The sequence below is a fragment of the Lonchura striata genome, chromosome 16 (genome assembly GCF_046129695.1).
Source record: "Lonchura striata isolate bLonStr1 chromosome 16, bLonStr1.mat, whole genome shotgun sequence".
In the NCBI taxonomy this organism is placed as follows: domain Eukaryota; kingdom Metazoa; phylum Chordata; class Aves; order Passeriformes; family Estrildidae; genus Lonchura; species Lonchura striata.
The window spans coordinates 16,783,634-16,799,114 of record NC_134618.1 but is presented as its reverse complement, the minus strand read 5'-3'; the positions used below and the strand labels follow the sequence as shown (position 1 = coordinate 16,799,114).

Below are 15,481 nucleotides of genomic sequence, written 5' to 3'. Positions count from 1 at the left end.
CTCAAATGCTTCTGACCTGGGCCTGGAACCTCCAAAAATGTCTGAGGGACATTGTGAGTTCCAACACAAGGGTGACCTGGGGGGACAGCACAAGGCTCCCCACAGGACAGGGCCTGGCATGGATGTGCCAGGACAGAGCAGTGCATCAGGACATGCATTATTCAGTGCTCCCAGGGACACTGGCAGCTTGCAGGCGCTTGGCCACAGCTGCTGCCCGAGAGCTTTGGGGCTGTGGGTGCTCTGAGAGGCCACCTGAGCTCTTGGTGCTGCCACATTCCTGCTCCCAGGTGTCCTGGGGCAGGGGACGGCATGGCAGAGACCCCCAGGGCACCTGCATGGAGACTTTGCTCTATTTATAGCAGAATCTTGTACTAAAGATAAATTTTTGGGCACTTTGCAAATCCCCTACTTCTTAATACAAATCCCCACTTCTTATTTTAAGAGGAAAAAAAAAAAACCCTGCTAAATAATTAACACCTGAGGATGCCAATCTATGCCTTGTGTTGACTTTTTGTTGCCACTTCACCTTGCCCAACAAGTTTTGTCCCCTTCCAGTTTTGAGCCACACCACAGAAACCTCTTCAGCCCAGCCTACCACCAAAAACAACTCCTCCCCTCCTTTAAACCCCGTGATAAATTCACCATGCTCCAAACTGAAAAATAATAATTGGCTTTTTTTAAATTTTAGCCTGTCCTGCTAGCAGCACTTGAACCTCACAGTTGTGTTCCTCATGGATCCCCAGCCTTGCTGTAGCTCATCAGTGTAAGTGCACCTCAAATCCTGCAGACATCCCTTCACCTCCCAAACTATCCAAGCAGGAATCACTGCCCAGGAAGCTGCCAGTGAACCCCCACAGTGCAAGGGATGAGAGAAAACCCTGGGTTTTGGTTGCTGGGTGGGTACAAGTGAAGCCAAGTCTGGGAGATAAACTGAAACCTCAGCACTGCCCAGCACTGTGAGCAGGACTGAACCCACAGCAGGGTGGAAAAGGAACAGGAGGAGGAGTTTGGGGTTTTTACCTCGGATTCCTTCCCAGGACTCTGCAGGTCGCTGTGAGATGAAGATGTGGATCCTCCGTTCAGCTGGAGGAAAGGAAAAGGTCAGTGTGGTCTGTGCCAGGCAGAGCTAAACACAATAAATGCCCAGGCTGGGCTGCCCCAGGGCTGGAATGGAGCCTGGAGGGAGGGGATGCTCTGCTGAGGGTTCCCTGCACACTGGGGAGCTCCCTGGGATTCCCAGCAGAGCTGCTGCTCTCCCACAGCCCCAGGCACAGCGTGGTCCCATCCTGCCACAGCTGGGACATTGCCACCTCCTCCTCTCTCCCTGGGACTCAATGGGGCTGAAACTGGCCTTGCTCAACCCCTAAATTAAAGCTGTAGTGGGGAGTAATTAAAACCAGGCAGCAGTAAAGCTGAGCTAAATGAGCCTTGGGCATCCAGGGACAGACCCTTGTCCCTCCAACACATCCCCGGGGCAGGTGAGGACTCACCTGAGTCTGTGCAGATCCATTTGTCATGGGCTGGGGTAGCACACCTGGACAGAATAAACACAGGGGACACACAGTGAGCACCCACAGCTGGGACTGCTGCCTCAGCAGCATCACCTGCCACCCACACCTTCATCCCCCTGCCACCCACACCTTCATCCCCCTGCCACCCACACCTTCATCCCCCTGCCACCCACACCTTCATCGCCCTGCCACCCACACCTTCATCGCCCTGCCACCCACACCTTCATCCCCCTGCCACCCACACCTTCATCCCCCTGCCAGCCCCACCAGCCCATCCTGTCCCCTCACTTTGTGCTGTGCTGCTTCCCAGCCCACACTAAAGCCTTTCCCCTCTCCCTGTGCCCTTCTAGAACCACATCCCTGCCAGATCCCCTGAATTCACTCCACTTCAGCCTTTTGGTAAGAAGAAAACACCTGCAAGGAAGAGGACCAAGTATCCTCCTTCTATAGCCACTATCTGCAGCACACTCCCTTTTCATTTTTCTTTTTGGACCATTAGGTCCTAAGTTTTTTTTTCCTAAGTTCTTTAATCAAAAATCTTCATCAGAATCAGCATCATGGTGTTGTCACAGCAGTGTCTGGCACACAGCCCGCTCTCCAACCACTCTGGAATTTTTTTTTTTTTTGCTCACTTCCAATGATTTACTCTAACAATAGCCCACACAATGGCAAATTTTATGCATTTAAGTCACCACGATCAAGTCATCACCCCAGGCATTACCATGTCTCACTGTCCCAGACTAACAGATGCGTTAATTGGGACAGGATTAATAACTGAATCATGTCAAGCATGGATGCTTTCCCTAGGGACTGGCTGGGGCTGCATCACTGCAGACTGCAGGGATTTCTGGAGCAAAGCAGAAAAATAAACCTAAATTGTGATTTTTGAGAGTGTGCTGGTGCAAAAACCTCCGTGTGGCTTTGGGATCCTTAAATATTTTATTGCAGCGAATGCTGGGCTCGTGTTTAGAGTAAGATAAGCTCAGAGTATGAGAAGAGTCAGCTCACACAGATGTTTATGTCTCTGGTATAATAATAAATTTTAAATTATTTAAATGAAAGGCTTCAGATGACATGGAATAAGAAAAGTGGGACTGGACTTCAAAAGCAAATTAGCCATATCTAGAAATAGTTAATCTAAAAGCCACTCATTTGGTTAAAGGTTGAGGTGCTCAGGATGAGCTGCAAGGCTTGGGAAGTGTCAGTTTGAGGTCGAAGCAGTCCAGTTCAATAGGACAATTATTATTTCCTCCCAGCAAATTATTATTTCCCCAGCAAACAGCAGAATTTGCCAGAGCCCTTTGACACCTGGCAGGTGCCAGGCAGACCCAGCTCCTGCTCCCTGGTGAATCGGGACCTGGAGCCCCCAGCCATCCTCCCCAGGGCTCTGTCCCCTCCCTGGTGGAACAAGGAGCCCTTTATGGCAGTGCCAGCAGCCAGCCCCGGCTCCTCCTCGGAGCATCTGACACCCTGTGGCTCCCCAGCAGTGCCTGACCCATTTCTGGGGACAAATCTGCCCATTGAGCATCCCGGGGATCAGATAAGGAACAGCTGTGCTGGGAAACAGAGCTGCCCATTGAGCAGGCTGGCAGGCCTGGCCCCAGCCCTGGTGGGGCAGGTTGGGCGGTGGATGAGCAGCTTTCCCTGCCAGGTTTCAGCAGCCTGGAAAACATTTGCTGCCCCAGCCACGTCTGATCAGCCGGCGTGGAGCCCTTCCCTCTGCACGGGGACTCTCCAGGTGCCCACAGGCTCCAGAGCCATCAGGGAATCAGAGAATCGTGGAGTCCTTGGCCTTGGAAGGGACCTTAAAGCTCACCCAGTCCCACCACGGGCAGGGACACCTTCCACTGGAACAGCCCTGTCCAACCTGGCTTTGAAGGCTGCCCCCAAACCCCAGCACACCTCAGCCCCTTGGTGGCAGCGAGATCAGAGTTAGTTATTCACCGTGTAAAAGCAACAAAGTGCTTTTTGGCTGGCTGAGGGTGTATTCTCACCATTTATAAATAGCTGGGTGGTGCTCAGGAAACTGCCGAGGGATGAGGCAGGAGGGAAATGTGGCTCTCCCTCACTCCTGAGTCCCACCCGCGGCGCCGTGAGTCACGGAGCTCACCCTGGGAAAGGAAGGTCTCACCTTTGGTGTGCTCCTCCGTGGGGGTCACCCCCAGCTTCTTGAAGTACTCGTCTGTCTCGGGGTCCACCACCAGGAGCCTGGCTTCGCTCTCCCTGGATTTGATGTGGGACACCACCTCCGAGTGCCGCAGGCCCTCCACGTTTATCCCGTTCACCTGCACAGCCACAGCATCACAACCCACACCCGTGGGCTGCTCCTGCCTCCCACACACCCCCTTTCCCTAAGGGTGGCATTTGCCTTTCTTTATTCCTGTTGGGGTGATAGGAAGGCCACAGCCTTTTTCCTTCCCCCTCCCCAGCCAAGCATGGGGGGGTTCCTAAATCCCCCAGTGCCCTGCTAGAGCATCTTCCCTGTTACCTCACGCCTCTGGCTGCATCCCAAACACATCCAGGGCAACCACGGGCCCCAGAGCCCACCAACAGCCTCTGGTGCTGTCAAACCCAGCCTTCCCCTTGGATGTGCCCTGGATCTCAGAGTGCCTGTGGGCACAGACACGGGGCTGGCTGCACCCCTGTGTCATCCTTCACCCTCTGCCATGGAAATTTGTCCCCCCTGATGGGCGAGTCCTGGGGCAGGGATTCACCCCTCCCAGGACCTCCAGGGAACGTGATCCCGATTGTTCCTGCTGGAGGGGACAATGGTGACTCAGGACATTGTTCGGTGGCAATGAATCACCCTTTGTCCTGCTGGGAAGGGCCTCATCCAAGGGGATGAGCAGAGCCAGAGCTCCAACCTCTGGGATCCCCTTTGCAGGGAAGCAGGTTCCCCCTGCTCCTCAGGGCACAGCTGCAAGGGCTGGGATGAGAAGAAACCTCTTCCAGGATTTGTCCCTCATTCCAGGCACTGCCAGCCCAGCTGCCAGCTCACAGCCTCGCTCCATCCCTGTCCTGCCACTCCAGCTCACCCCAATCCATGCCTAGGGCTGCTCTCCCCCACCCTGGCACAGGGCTGGGGGGCATCAAATATTTATGCCAGCCCCAAAGAGCAGGCAGGGAGGGGATCGGGTTTCTGAGCTCGCCAGCTCACCCCGAGCTGCTTTGTGTGTGCCAGGCCCTGGGCCAAGCCCATAAATAAATAACAGGACCCCTGGATGTGACACCACCCAGCCACTGCCACCCGTGCCCCGGCCCTACGCTGCTCCCAGCATTAAACTTTCAGCTGCTGGGAAGAGGCAGCAGCTCCCAGTGCCTGGGGAATCATTCTTCATGGGCCTGGAAAGCAGGAGAGTGCTCTGCTCTCAGCATTTCCCCAGCTCACACGCTGCCAGGGGTGCCAAACCCATTGCTGCTCTGAGGCAGGAGCAAGGGCCACAGCTCTGTGGGGTGGTTTTGGGGTGCAAACTCCTGGGGAACAGCCCAAGCAGGGGATATCCATGTGCTCCCACAGGGAAAGGGGTGATGGCTGCTGTGTTTCTGCCTGTCCCTCTGCCCAGACAGGCGGCTCTGGATGGGGGAACCTCCTCCTCCAGGAACAACACAACCCACAGGCCAAAGAGAGGGCAATTCCCAGCCCCATCTTGGACAAAAGGTCTTGTCCAGCACGTGGTAACCAGCAAGATGCCTCCAAGAACACTTCTCCCCCATCTTTCGTAGTTTTGTGTCTTAGAATCTCTGCAAAACCTCTTCTCCTGCTTTTCCAAGCATTCCCTGGCAGGACATCAGCTCAGCTGGGCAGCACCAGCCTGGCCTTATGCCCACAGTCACCTGCCCAGCCCTGCTCAGTGCCAGCCAGAGCCACCACAGCACCCTGGGGACATAAGTGGCCTTGGCAGTGCTGGGGAATGGCAGGACTCAGGAGTCTTGGAGGGCTTTCCCAGCCTAAACAATTCCAGATTTCACTGTGCAATTCTACGCAGAGCCCCCAGAGCTGAACAGCCCCGCCAGCCTTGGCGCTCCCAGTGAGAGGAATGGGGGGATCAGATGGGGAAGGGGGTGGGCTGGGGGTGCTCCCAGCTCGCCCGGGGTCCCACCCGTGCTGCTGCCCCCCGTTACCTCCACCAGGCGGTCCTGGGGCCGCAGCCCCGCCCGGGCCGCGGGCGAGTCGGGGTCCACGGAGCGGATGAACTGGCCCGGCCGCGACTTCTCGCTGTGCAGGTTGAAGCCGTAGCCATTGGGGCCTTTCTTCAGGTGGCACAGACGTGGGCACAGCTCCTTCTGGCCGTTTAAATCCTGGTTCATGGAGGAGAGGGTGGGGGAGACAGGGCACGGGGGTTAATGGATGGCTTCGGGGCGGCTCTCGGGCAGATGCGAGCGCCACTAAAGCCCCGAGGAAGCGCCGTATCTGCCCCCTGTCCTCAGCCTGGGGACAGGTTAACAAATGCATTTCCTCTCATTGAGTCTATTTTCGAAACCCAATTGTCCAAAACCACTCCAGAAAAATGAAAACAAAACAAAAAATGCATTTCCTTCGGCAGGAGTGGCTCAGATTAACTCACCCATAGGCTGGGACCGAGCCCCAGCCCCGGGCAGGGAGGAACCAAGGCCCTGTTGTGCTTTGCCCAGGTTCACTCAGACCTGGGATTAACCTCAGACAGGTATTTAAGGCAGTGCCACTCCCTTGGCCTCGATGACAGCAGTGTCACCCACTGGTGCCATCCCCTCCCAGCGAGGAGGATGAACCCGAACATCCAAGAGCTCCCTGCAGCTGGAGAAGGCTGAGCTTGGCAGGATGAACAGCACAGGGACACGTGAGGAGCTCAGTGCTCCTCCTCATGCCATGGAAAACGCTTTGTGGCTCCTTGGGGTGGCCAGGGAGCAACAAAGCCTGGTTTTCTCCAGGTTCTTCACTGCATTCCCACCAGCAGCCCTCGTGCCAGGCAGCTCCAGCTCGTGGCACAGCACCACATCCCTGCAAAAGGCACCTTGGAGATTCTGGGTGTTCATTTTCACCCAGGGTTTAAGGAAAACATCCCCCCCGGATGAGTTTTAACCTTCCCTCAGCAGCAGCACCACTGCTCCCTGCCTGCTCACGGAAAGGATTTGTCTGGGATCACATTCACTGGGAAATCTCTTACAGCCTTTCCCTCCAAATTAAAAATCCAGGCAGCAATTTTCTCCTCCTCCCTCTCTTGGCTGAAAGGCACCATGAAACACCAAACTTCCCAAATCCTTCATCCCCCTCAAGGAGGGATTTTACAGAGGAGAACAAAGTGGGGACACACAGAGCGATCACTACAAGGGATCCTGTGCTGGGGGATGGGATGTGCACAGAATTCCAGACGGGGTGGAAGGGACTTTAAAGATCACCTTGTTCCAGTCCCCTGCCATGGCAGGGACACCTCCCACTGTCCCAGGTGCTCCCAGCCCTGTCCAGCCTGGCCTGGGACACTGCCAGGGATCCAGGGGCAGCCCCAGCTGCTCTGGGCAATTCTGGCTGTGGCTGTGATGCCCAGGGGGACAGATGTGGATCAGGGCTCAGCCTGACCAGCCCAATCCCAGGAAGAAACAGGGATGCAGAATGACCAGCCTTTACACACAGAACAGCTCAGGTGGGGAGGAACCACTGAAGGTCATGCAAATCCAATCTCCCTGTTCAAGCAGAACTCCCCAGAGTCCATCACTCAGGATTCTCACTTTCCTCAGGAGGGGCACCTTAACCACCAAATTCCTCAAAACCTGCTCCCACACAAAGGCCACCACCAGCAGTGCCCATCACAGGCACGGGGGCACACTCAAACCTGCTGAATTTTACAATTTCCCTTAGCAAATGAGTTTTTATTAAAAACCACCTCGTGGTGTTGATATCTCAATCCCAGACCGGTTCTTAAAGGGGAAAAGTTATCAGTGAACAGCCCAAACCAGGATGGGGCTCCAAGCCCCTCCTCTACCTGCTCACACACACCCTGCACCCCAATCCTCTCCCTCTGCACGTTTGACCCTGCTGCACTTTTCCCATGGCCCCGCAGCAGCCAGTTCACCCTATCTGCAAACGTTTCCAGCCTGCCTCGGAGTTCTTCAAAAACTGAAGAAAACAGGAAATGATTCAACTGGCCCAAGAGGGCTGGACTCGAGTGACCTTAAAGGACACACGGGGCTCTGTGTGGCAGGACAAGGGGAGCACCTCTGGGGTCACCAAAGGGCAGCTGGGATCACCAAGATCCACCTGGCATCACCTATTTGGGTTTTTAAAGCACCTTTTAAAACCATTTTCCTCCCGCTCCATCTGTACAGGCTCAGAGCTCCTGCAGCAGTGTGAAAACACAGAGGAATCCCTGAGAATCACCCCAAAATCTGTGCTGGAGGTGCTGTCCCAGCGTGGGGATCCCTTGGCAGGGTCAGTCCTTCCTCCTGCAGGGCATCCCCTGGGATCAGCAGTGAAATCAAATTATTCACTAAATAACCCACAGAGGGAAAAGCTTCACTGCAGGCTCCCTTTGGCTGGGAGGCTGCTGACTTGTGCCACGTCCTCCATGGGCTGCTCCCACTGCAGAATCTCGAATTGAAGGCCCTTAACTGGAATGAATTCAAGGCATTTATTTTTAAATACATACATATAAAAAAATAATCCCGATTCAGCATCTGTTCTGGGCAGAAATCCTCGGGGAAAACTGCTTATCCTCCCGCAGAGATGATCCGGGGCTTTTTGCTGGGCTCTTAAACCTCCCAGCTAACGCAATCCTTGGCTGCTGGAAAAAACAGCTTTTGGAGCTGAGCTCTGCAAAGCCCCGCTCTGGGATGGAGCAGAGGCTGCCGCTGCCCCGGCCCCTGCTCACACCCCCAGGACACGGAGCCCTGCCTCTCCTGCCAGCTCCTCTCGCTTTCTTTTCCTTTTCAGCCGTGCCAGCCTTTCCCTGGCTGTGCTCTGGGAAGAGATTTCCCGAGCTCCCGGCGGGGATTTGGCCTTTGTGAAAGCCCAGCTCCAAGTTCCAGCAGCGTTATCTGGGTTTTCCAGGACCTGCCTGCAGAGAGAAGCCTGAGCTGCCTCTCACAGCCAGCCTGGATTCAGTTACATCCACATGGATGCTGCAAAGCAACAAAATTCAACTCGGTTTTTTTGGTCTCGGAAAGCCAAAATTACCCCACATTCACCCAAAAAAAAAAAAAAAAATTGCAAAAGGAATTATTTTTTTTCCCCTCCCAGGAATCCAGGCTCTTGCAGCAGCCACTGATTTGATGAGCTGGATGAAGCAGGGCACACTCCATCCCTGTCTGTGCCATGCCCAGGAATGTCTGTGCAGATAAATAAATGCTGCCTGCACTCACACCCCATCCCTGGAGCTGCAGCTTGGGGCAGCCCAGCTACATTTTCCAAGGAAAAAGGTTTCGGAAGCGCAGCTCGAGCTGGTCCATTTAAAAACGCACAAACAAGACATAAAATAACAATGAAACGCTTTCAGTAAAATTAAAAAAACTGACTGGGTGTTGCCAGCTCCCACAATCTCATGGCAACTCTTTGCAGCATCTGATTTTTTTATTTCCCTTAAGAGTTTCCAGTGCTGCTGATGGGAACTGGGGTCCCTCAGGGACACTCCCCCGGCTCATGGGGTGACCTGGGGTCACCCTGGGTGTTCCAGAGCCAAAGCCCAAAGTCCTGGGGCTCCCCAGAGCTCCCCCATGGCCCATGAGGTGCCCTGGCTCTGTGCCACCCCGTGCCATGGGTGCCACCCCGGGCAGGTCCCTGCAGTGACCAGGGCTGCTCCCTGGGGCTGGTGTCACAAATGTCACCAGCTCTGATTAACCAGGGGGTTCCACACCGTTAATTAGCACGTGGCAGCCTCCCTGCGAGCAGAATCCACTCCCAGCAGCACCAAAAGGAGCCAAACTCCCCTCCTGGGTTTTGAGGGGCAGCAGAAGCACCCCCAAAGCTCTGTTACCCAACCAAACCCACCTGCCCCTACAAAACCCCCTCCCCAGCTCACACCCCCAGCGCCAGAGACCCTCCTGCTGCCACTGCTGAGCCACAGCCCAGGACAGGGACGTCCCCTGCCACCCACAGCCCAGTGTCACCGCTGTCCCCAAGGCCAGGGACTCACAAAACCAACCTGCACCTTCAGCCTGACCCTGAGCAGGGCCAGGCATAAAAAGGGCATTTCAGCCCCAGCCCAGAAAGCTGCAGGGACACTGTGGTCCCTCCACACCCCAGGTGCCACTGCCACGCTGCTGGCCTGTCCCCAGCCCCTCTGCCCCACAAACTCCTGCCCACGATGGGCTAAAATGCCTCAAAAGCCACTTGGGGCTTTATTTCAGGAATAAAAAAAAATATATTCCACAACAGTGCCAGTGTGGACACCAACTCTCCTGTGTCCTCCAGGAGAGGAGGAGGAAGAGGAGGAGGAAGAGGAGGACACACACACACAGAGCTACTCCAGAGGCCAGGCTGGTACCATCACCCTGGGATCCTGGTGGCTCCTGCAGTGCCTTGGCCACGATGTCACCAAGCTTTCAGCACAGGGGTCACCCCAAACCTCTTCCCAGGCTGGGGGGACCCTCTGGGCCAGGCAGGGTGTCCCTCAGGGTGTCCCACCATGGCAGCAGGAGCTCCAGCCCTGCTCATGCTCTGGAGTGGGGATTTGCTGAACTCCACCAAGCTCTCCTGGGTGTGCCACCCATCATCGCTGGAGTCAGGGCTCTAATGGGCTCAGTCCTGCCTGGCACCACCCCACCCTGCTCCTGACACCAGCCTGGCCCCCGTGCCCATGCCAGGGGCTCTGCCAAAGCGGCTCCAGTCTCCCCTGCAGGGAATGGCAGCACCTGGATGCACTCCAGGATCAGCCAGGACAGGTCAAACCTTTCCATCCCAGCTGGGCAGAGCTGGAGAAAACCCAGGCAGGAGCACTCCTGCCTAATTTACATTGTTAACATACTTTAAGTGAGCAGCCACGGTGTTTCCTCTCCTTTTCCTGTGGTTTTGGGCAGAAAATGGCTTCTTTGCTCCCTCCCAAACAAACCTCAGCAGCAGAACCCACCAGGGCTGGGGGACATGGAGATGTCCTGAGGGGACAGGGAACACTGCTCAGAGCCCTGGTGTCCTTTCCCACTGTCTGGGAAATGTCCATTGGCCTCCAGCTGGGGCCTCTCCACCCCTGCACTTTGGATGCTCCGGTGCAGGCCAGCACTGAGGGATGCAGGGAGGGGATGCAGAGCCACTCTGGGGGCTGGGGAGCAGAAATGCAGGATCCTGACCCAAATCCAAGCAGGCAGAGGAGTGAGGGGCAGCACTGGGAGCCTGGAAAGAGCCAAGGAAGGGGAGAACCCAATGCAGGAAAAGGGCCCAGGGGTTACTGCACCACCAGAACAAGGGACCCATTGACACCCCCTGCCAGGGGCACCCTCCCTTGGCACTACTGGTTATACTGGGAGCTGAGCCGAGCCTCGGGCGAGCTTTAATTGCCACTATTATTACCACAGCTCAAAGGCTGCTGCCTGTGCACGGATTTAGGGACGTGCTTAACTTTAAGCAGATTTTTGTCACCGGTCTGGGAAGGGGAGGGGGTGAAACCCCACTGTCTTCCACGCTGCCAAGATGAGGAAAGCTGGCAGAAGCAGGAGCCCTCGCCGTGCTGCCAGCAGTGCCCACGAGAAGCAGGAGGCTTTGGGATGGTGCCACGGCTGGAGTGGGATTGCTGTCTCCATCCTCCTCCTGCTCAGCGGGGCTGGGCTCCCTCCCCCTTCCCCTTTCCTCAGGAATGATTCAAATTTTCCCATTAAAGCAGCACCAAAAAGGGGGCTATTGCAGCCCTGCAGCCCCCAGGGCCAGGGCACCTCGGTGACACTCGGGGAAGGGGACAGCAAATGGCAAAGGAGCCTCAAACCCACCTGGGGAGGGACAGCAAATGGCAAAGGAGCCTCAAAACCCACCTGGGGAGGGACAGAAAATGGCAAAGGAGCCTCAAACCCACCTGGGGAGGGACAGCAAATGGCAAAGGAGCCACAAACCCACCTGGGGAGGGACAGCAAATGGCAAAGGATCCTCAAACCCACCCAGGCAGTGGCACTGAGGCTGGGGGAGGCAGAGCACCCCCGGGTCTGCAGTGTGGGGAGGGGACCCAGCAGCTCTGCCCCCATCCCCAGGGCTGGCAAAGCACAGCCAGGATGCTCCCGGGGCTTCCCGAGGCCTGGCTGGGATGCTGCAGCCCCCTGCATGCTGCTGGGGGGGCTGGGGGCTGGTGCCATCCCTCCCTCCCTCCCTGCTGGCCCCACACGTCTCCCCCAGCCCCATCCCCCGGCCGCAGTCAGCCTGAGCGGGCTCCAGCTCCAGATGTTGGTGAAATGCTATAAATAACAGAGGGGGAGGGGAGAGGGGCTGGTGGGACGCCAGCAGCACCAAACACAAGCAGATGTTCCTCCCCTTCCCTGCAGGGCCAGAGCTGGGACCGGGCAGGGAGGTGAGGCTCCAGCATCCAGAAACCCAGCCCTGGCAGAGGTTTTCCAGCAGCCAGGAATACATCCCTGGGCAGGGGCAGGAAAAGGGAATAAACCCTTGGGCAGGAGCAGCAAACAGGAATAAACCTTTGGGCAGGGGCAGCAAAAGGGAATAAATCCTTGGATCCTTGGGCAGGGGCAGCAAAAGGGAATAAATCCTTGGATCCTTGGGCAGGGGCAGCAAATGGGAATAAATCCTTGGATCCTTGGGCAGGGGCACTAAAAGGGAATAAACCCTTGGGCAGGAACAGGAAATGGAAATAAACCCTTGGATACTTGGGCAGGAGCAGCAAATGGGAATAAACCCTTGGGCAGGAGCAGCAAATTGGAATAAATCCTTGGATCCTTGGCAGGGGCACTAAAAGGGAATAAACCCTTGGGAAGGATCAGCAAAGGCAAATAAATCCTTGGATCCTTGGGCAGAAGCAGCAAAAGGGAATAAACCCTTGGATCCTTGGGCAGGAGCAGCAAATGGGAAAATAAACCCGTGGGCAGGAGCAGCAAACTGGAATAAATCCTTGGATCCTTGGGCAGGAGCAGCAAACTGGAATAAACCCTTGGGCAGGAGCAGCACATGGGAATAAATCCTTGGGCAGGAGCAGCAAACAACCTGCTCCCATTTTCCAGCAGCCACCACTGTAATTACCACCCACTCCCATTCCAGAGGAGGTGTTTCAGCCCTGACATCAATGGTCAGAAGAGGAAAACCTCACATCACTCCCCAGCACAGACCTGGCAGCCCGGAGCCACCTGGGCTCCTTCCTCCCAGCATCTCCCACCTCCACGTCTCAGCAGGACAAAGTCTCAGCAGCTCCCAGGACTGCAGAGTGCCCCCAGCAAAGGAGGAGCTCAAACCTGGCTGAGCTGCCACCAAAAAGCTTCTGGGAGAGCCTGTGGTGAGCCTGGAGTCAGCAGGGTCACCTTCAGCACGCCCAGGAGGAGAGCAGGCTGCTGCAGGCTCCCGAGGGTGCCAGCACAGACTGTGCCTCCCCTGGGTGCCACAGCCCCGTGCCACCCCCAGCCCCCTCACCTGCCTGCCCCCAGCACTGGGCTGCTGGAGCTTATCCAAATCTCCTGCATTATTCCAATGACTCCAATTATTTCCATTGCTCCAGCTGAGTTTGCGTGATAGGAACATTAAAAAAAAATAGGTATTTATTGGGGAGCAGACAGTGAGGTTTGTGCTGCTCCCCCAGCATCCTCCTGCCACCCTGGGGGGCTGCACCAGCACACACCCAGTGCCCTTTGGCTGCATCCCACCACTCTGTGTGCCAGCAGGCAGCGGGTGAGGGTGGCAGGGAGTGACTCCAATCAGCAATGGCACACGTCCTGCCACAGCTCCTCGGCAGGACCCAGGGCCGAGCTGCTGCTGACGGGGTAATTTGGATATTTCTGGGATTTTTCTGGTGGCAGTCCCTGAGAGGAGGAGGAGGAGGATCAGCCATGCCACGGAAAACACGGGCTTGCACCGTGGCTCCCTCCACGGAGGGGAAGGATGATGCCCACAGTGGGCACCAAGCCTCAGCAGGGTCCTGCTGGCCCCAGGGACGCTCTCCCCGAGCCCTGCAGCCCTTTTGGGCACAGCTGAGGGTGCAGTGGTGGGGTCACTGGTGCCAGGGTGGTGCAAAAGTCATCACAGGAGGTTAATGAGGCCCTTCACCATCCCATGCCACCCGAGCAGCAGCAAGAAGAGCTTTGCACTTCCCTGTGCCCTCCACCCAAGTGTCCAGCTCGCTGCCAAGCCTGGTCCTGTGCCAGCACCCTGCCAGAGCCATACCCCAGGCACAGCCAGGGGGTTGTGATCCCAGGAAAGTGCCAGACAGGAGAAAACAAGAGCAGGAAGGATGTGGAGATGCCCGGGGTGCAGCCCGTGGTGGCAGCGCTGCCAGGCTGTGGGATGGCACTGGGAAAAGCACTTCCCTCACAGCTCCCAGCAGGGCCTCGCCTCCAGGAAACCTCCTGCCAAAAGAAAAAAAAATCACAGCTCTGCCTTGCCCATGGCTGTGCCCAGGGACGGGGTAAGCCTGGATTTGCCCCTCTCCGACATCCCTGCAGCATTAGGGAAATCCCTGAGCACAAAGGAACCTCTCAGCACCGGGCTGCTGGGCCTCGTCCTGCCTGGCACCTCGTCCTGCCTGGCACCTCGTGTCCCTGTGAGGGTCCCCAGTGGGGCTGCAGGGCCACATCCTGCCTGGCACCTTGTGTCCCCCATGGGGACAGGCCCAGTGAGGGTCCCCAGTGTGGCTGCAGGTCCATGTCCTGCTCAGCACCTCGTGTCCCCAGTGGGGACAGGCCCAGAGAGGGTCCGAATGGGGCTGCAGGGACACATCCTGCCTGGCACCTCGTGTCCCTGTGAGGGTCCCCAGTGTGGCTGCAGGTCCATGTCCTGCTCAGCACCTCGTGGGCACAGCCCCGCTGTGGGCACACCGGCCGTGCCCAGCCCCACGGGGTGCAGCATCCCCCCGGCAGGAGCTGTGCCCCACTCCCTGGCAGCCCCAGAGCTGGGCAGGTTCTCAGGCACAAGCTGTGGGAAGCAGGGATGTTTTCCAGACTCAGGCAGCTCAGGCACCCACGCTCTCCCCCCGGGCAGGGCTGGAGCCAGCAGCAGCAGCAGCAGCAGCACAGCCTTGGCTGGAGCTGGGAGCAGCTGGCCCAGCCCAGGCAGAGGGAGGGAGGATGGAGGAGGCCGAAAGCGCCACGTGCACGTGTTTTCATGGAGAGAGACAACTTTTCCAGCAGGGTCTGCCAAGGGAACACGCAGCCAGGGCACCAGAGAGCTCCTCTGCTCCACAGGGATCAGCGCCAGCACGATGTGGGGCAGCAATGTGGGTCCTGGCAGGCTGGGGTTTGTCCAAGAGGAGAAATATGGAATCTCCATTCTGGATTGAAAGGGATCTCAGCAGATCCAGAGGGATCTGTTTTCTGCTGGGTGGGAGGGAAAGAGCATTGGTCACTGAGCAGTGCTGGAGCTGCTGGAGCAGGGGAAAAGTCCTTCCCACGCTCACCACAAACCCCCAGGCCAGAGGAGGGATTGCTCTGGACAATGGGAAGGCAGAGGGAGAAGCTGGGAATAAACTCCCCCAATCCCACAGCGTTCCCTCCCTGCACAGGGGCTGTGCTGCAGCACAGAGCTCCTGTCCCACGCTGGGACACCCCAAATCAGAGCGCTGCCACCCCCAGTGGCACACCCCAAAAGGAGCCAGAGCAGGGACAGAGCAGAGGGCAGAGCCAGGCACGGCTCCCAGCCCAGCTCAGCGTGGCTTTCACCAGCTCTGCGCTGGAGCCGGGCACCTCCAGGCTCTGCCCAGCCTCCCCAGCTGCTTTTGGAGGCCAGGCCTTGAGCAATCCCCAAACACTGGCTGGAGCTGGCCCCAGTCCTTGCCTCCAGTGACCCGGGGTCACAGCAGGAATCCAGTCCTGCAGCTCTGTGCTCCCACGGAGCTCGCCTGGCACCCAGGGCTCCCAGGAACACCCCTGCA

General features: G+C 57.1%; 1 protein-coding gene across 2 annotated transcripts in view; it reads right to left on the bottom strand.

Moving 5' to 3' along the window:
* NHERF2 (NHERF family PDZ scaffold protein 2) overlaps positions 1–15,481 on the bottom strand; it is a 32,481-nt gene that overhangs the window by 3,266 nt on the left and 13,734 nt on the right. For both annotated transcript variants that reach the window (XM_031506085.2, XM_031506086.2), the window contains exons 3-6: positions 5,634–5,810; positions 3,643–3,796; positions 1,491–1,534; positions 1,021–1,083 (exon numbers count right to left, since the gene is read on the bottom strand). In XM_031506085.2, coding sequence (XP_031361945.1) covers positions 1,021–1,083; positions 1,491–1,534; positions 3,643–3,796; positions 5,634–5,810 — 438 coding nt within the window. The remainder of the gene's footprint in view (positions 1–1,020; positions 1,084–1,490; positions 1,535–3,642; positions 3,797–5,633; positions 5,811–15,481) is intronic.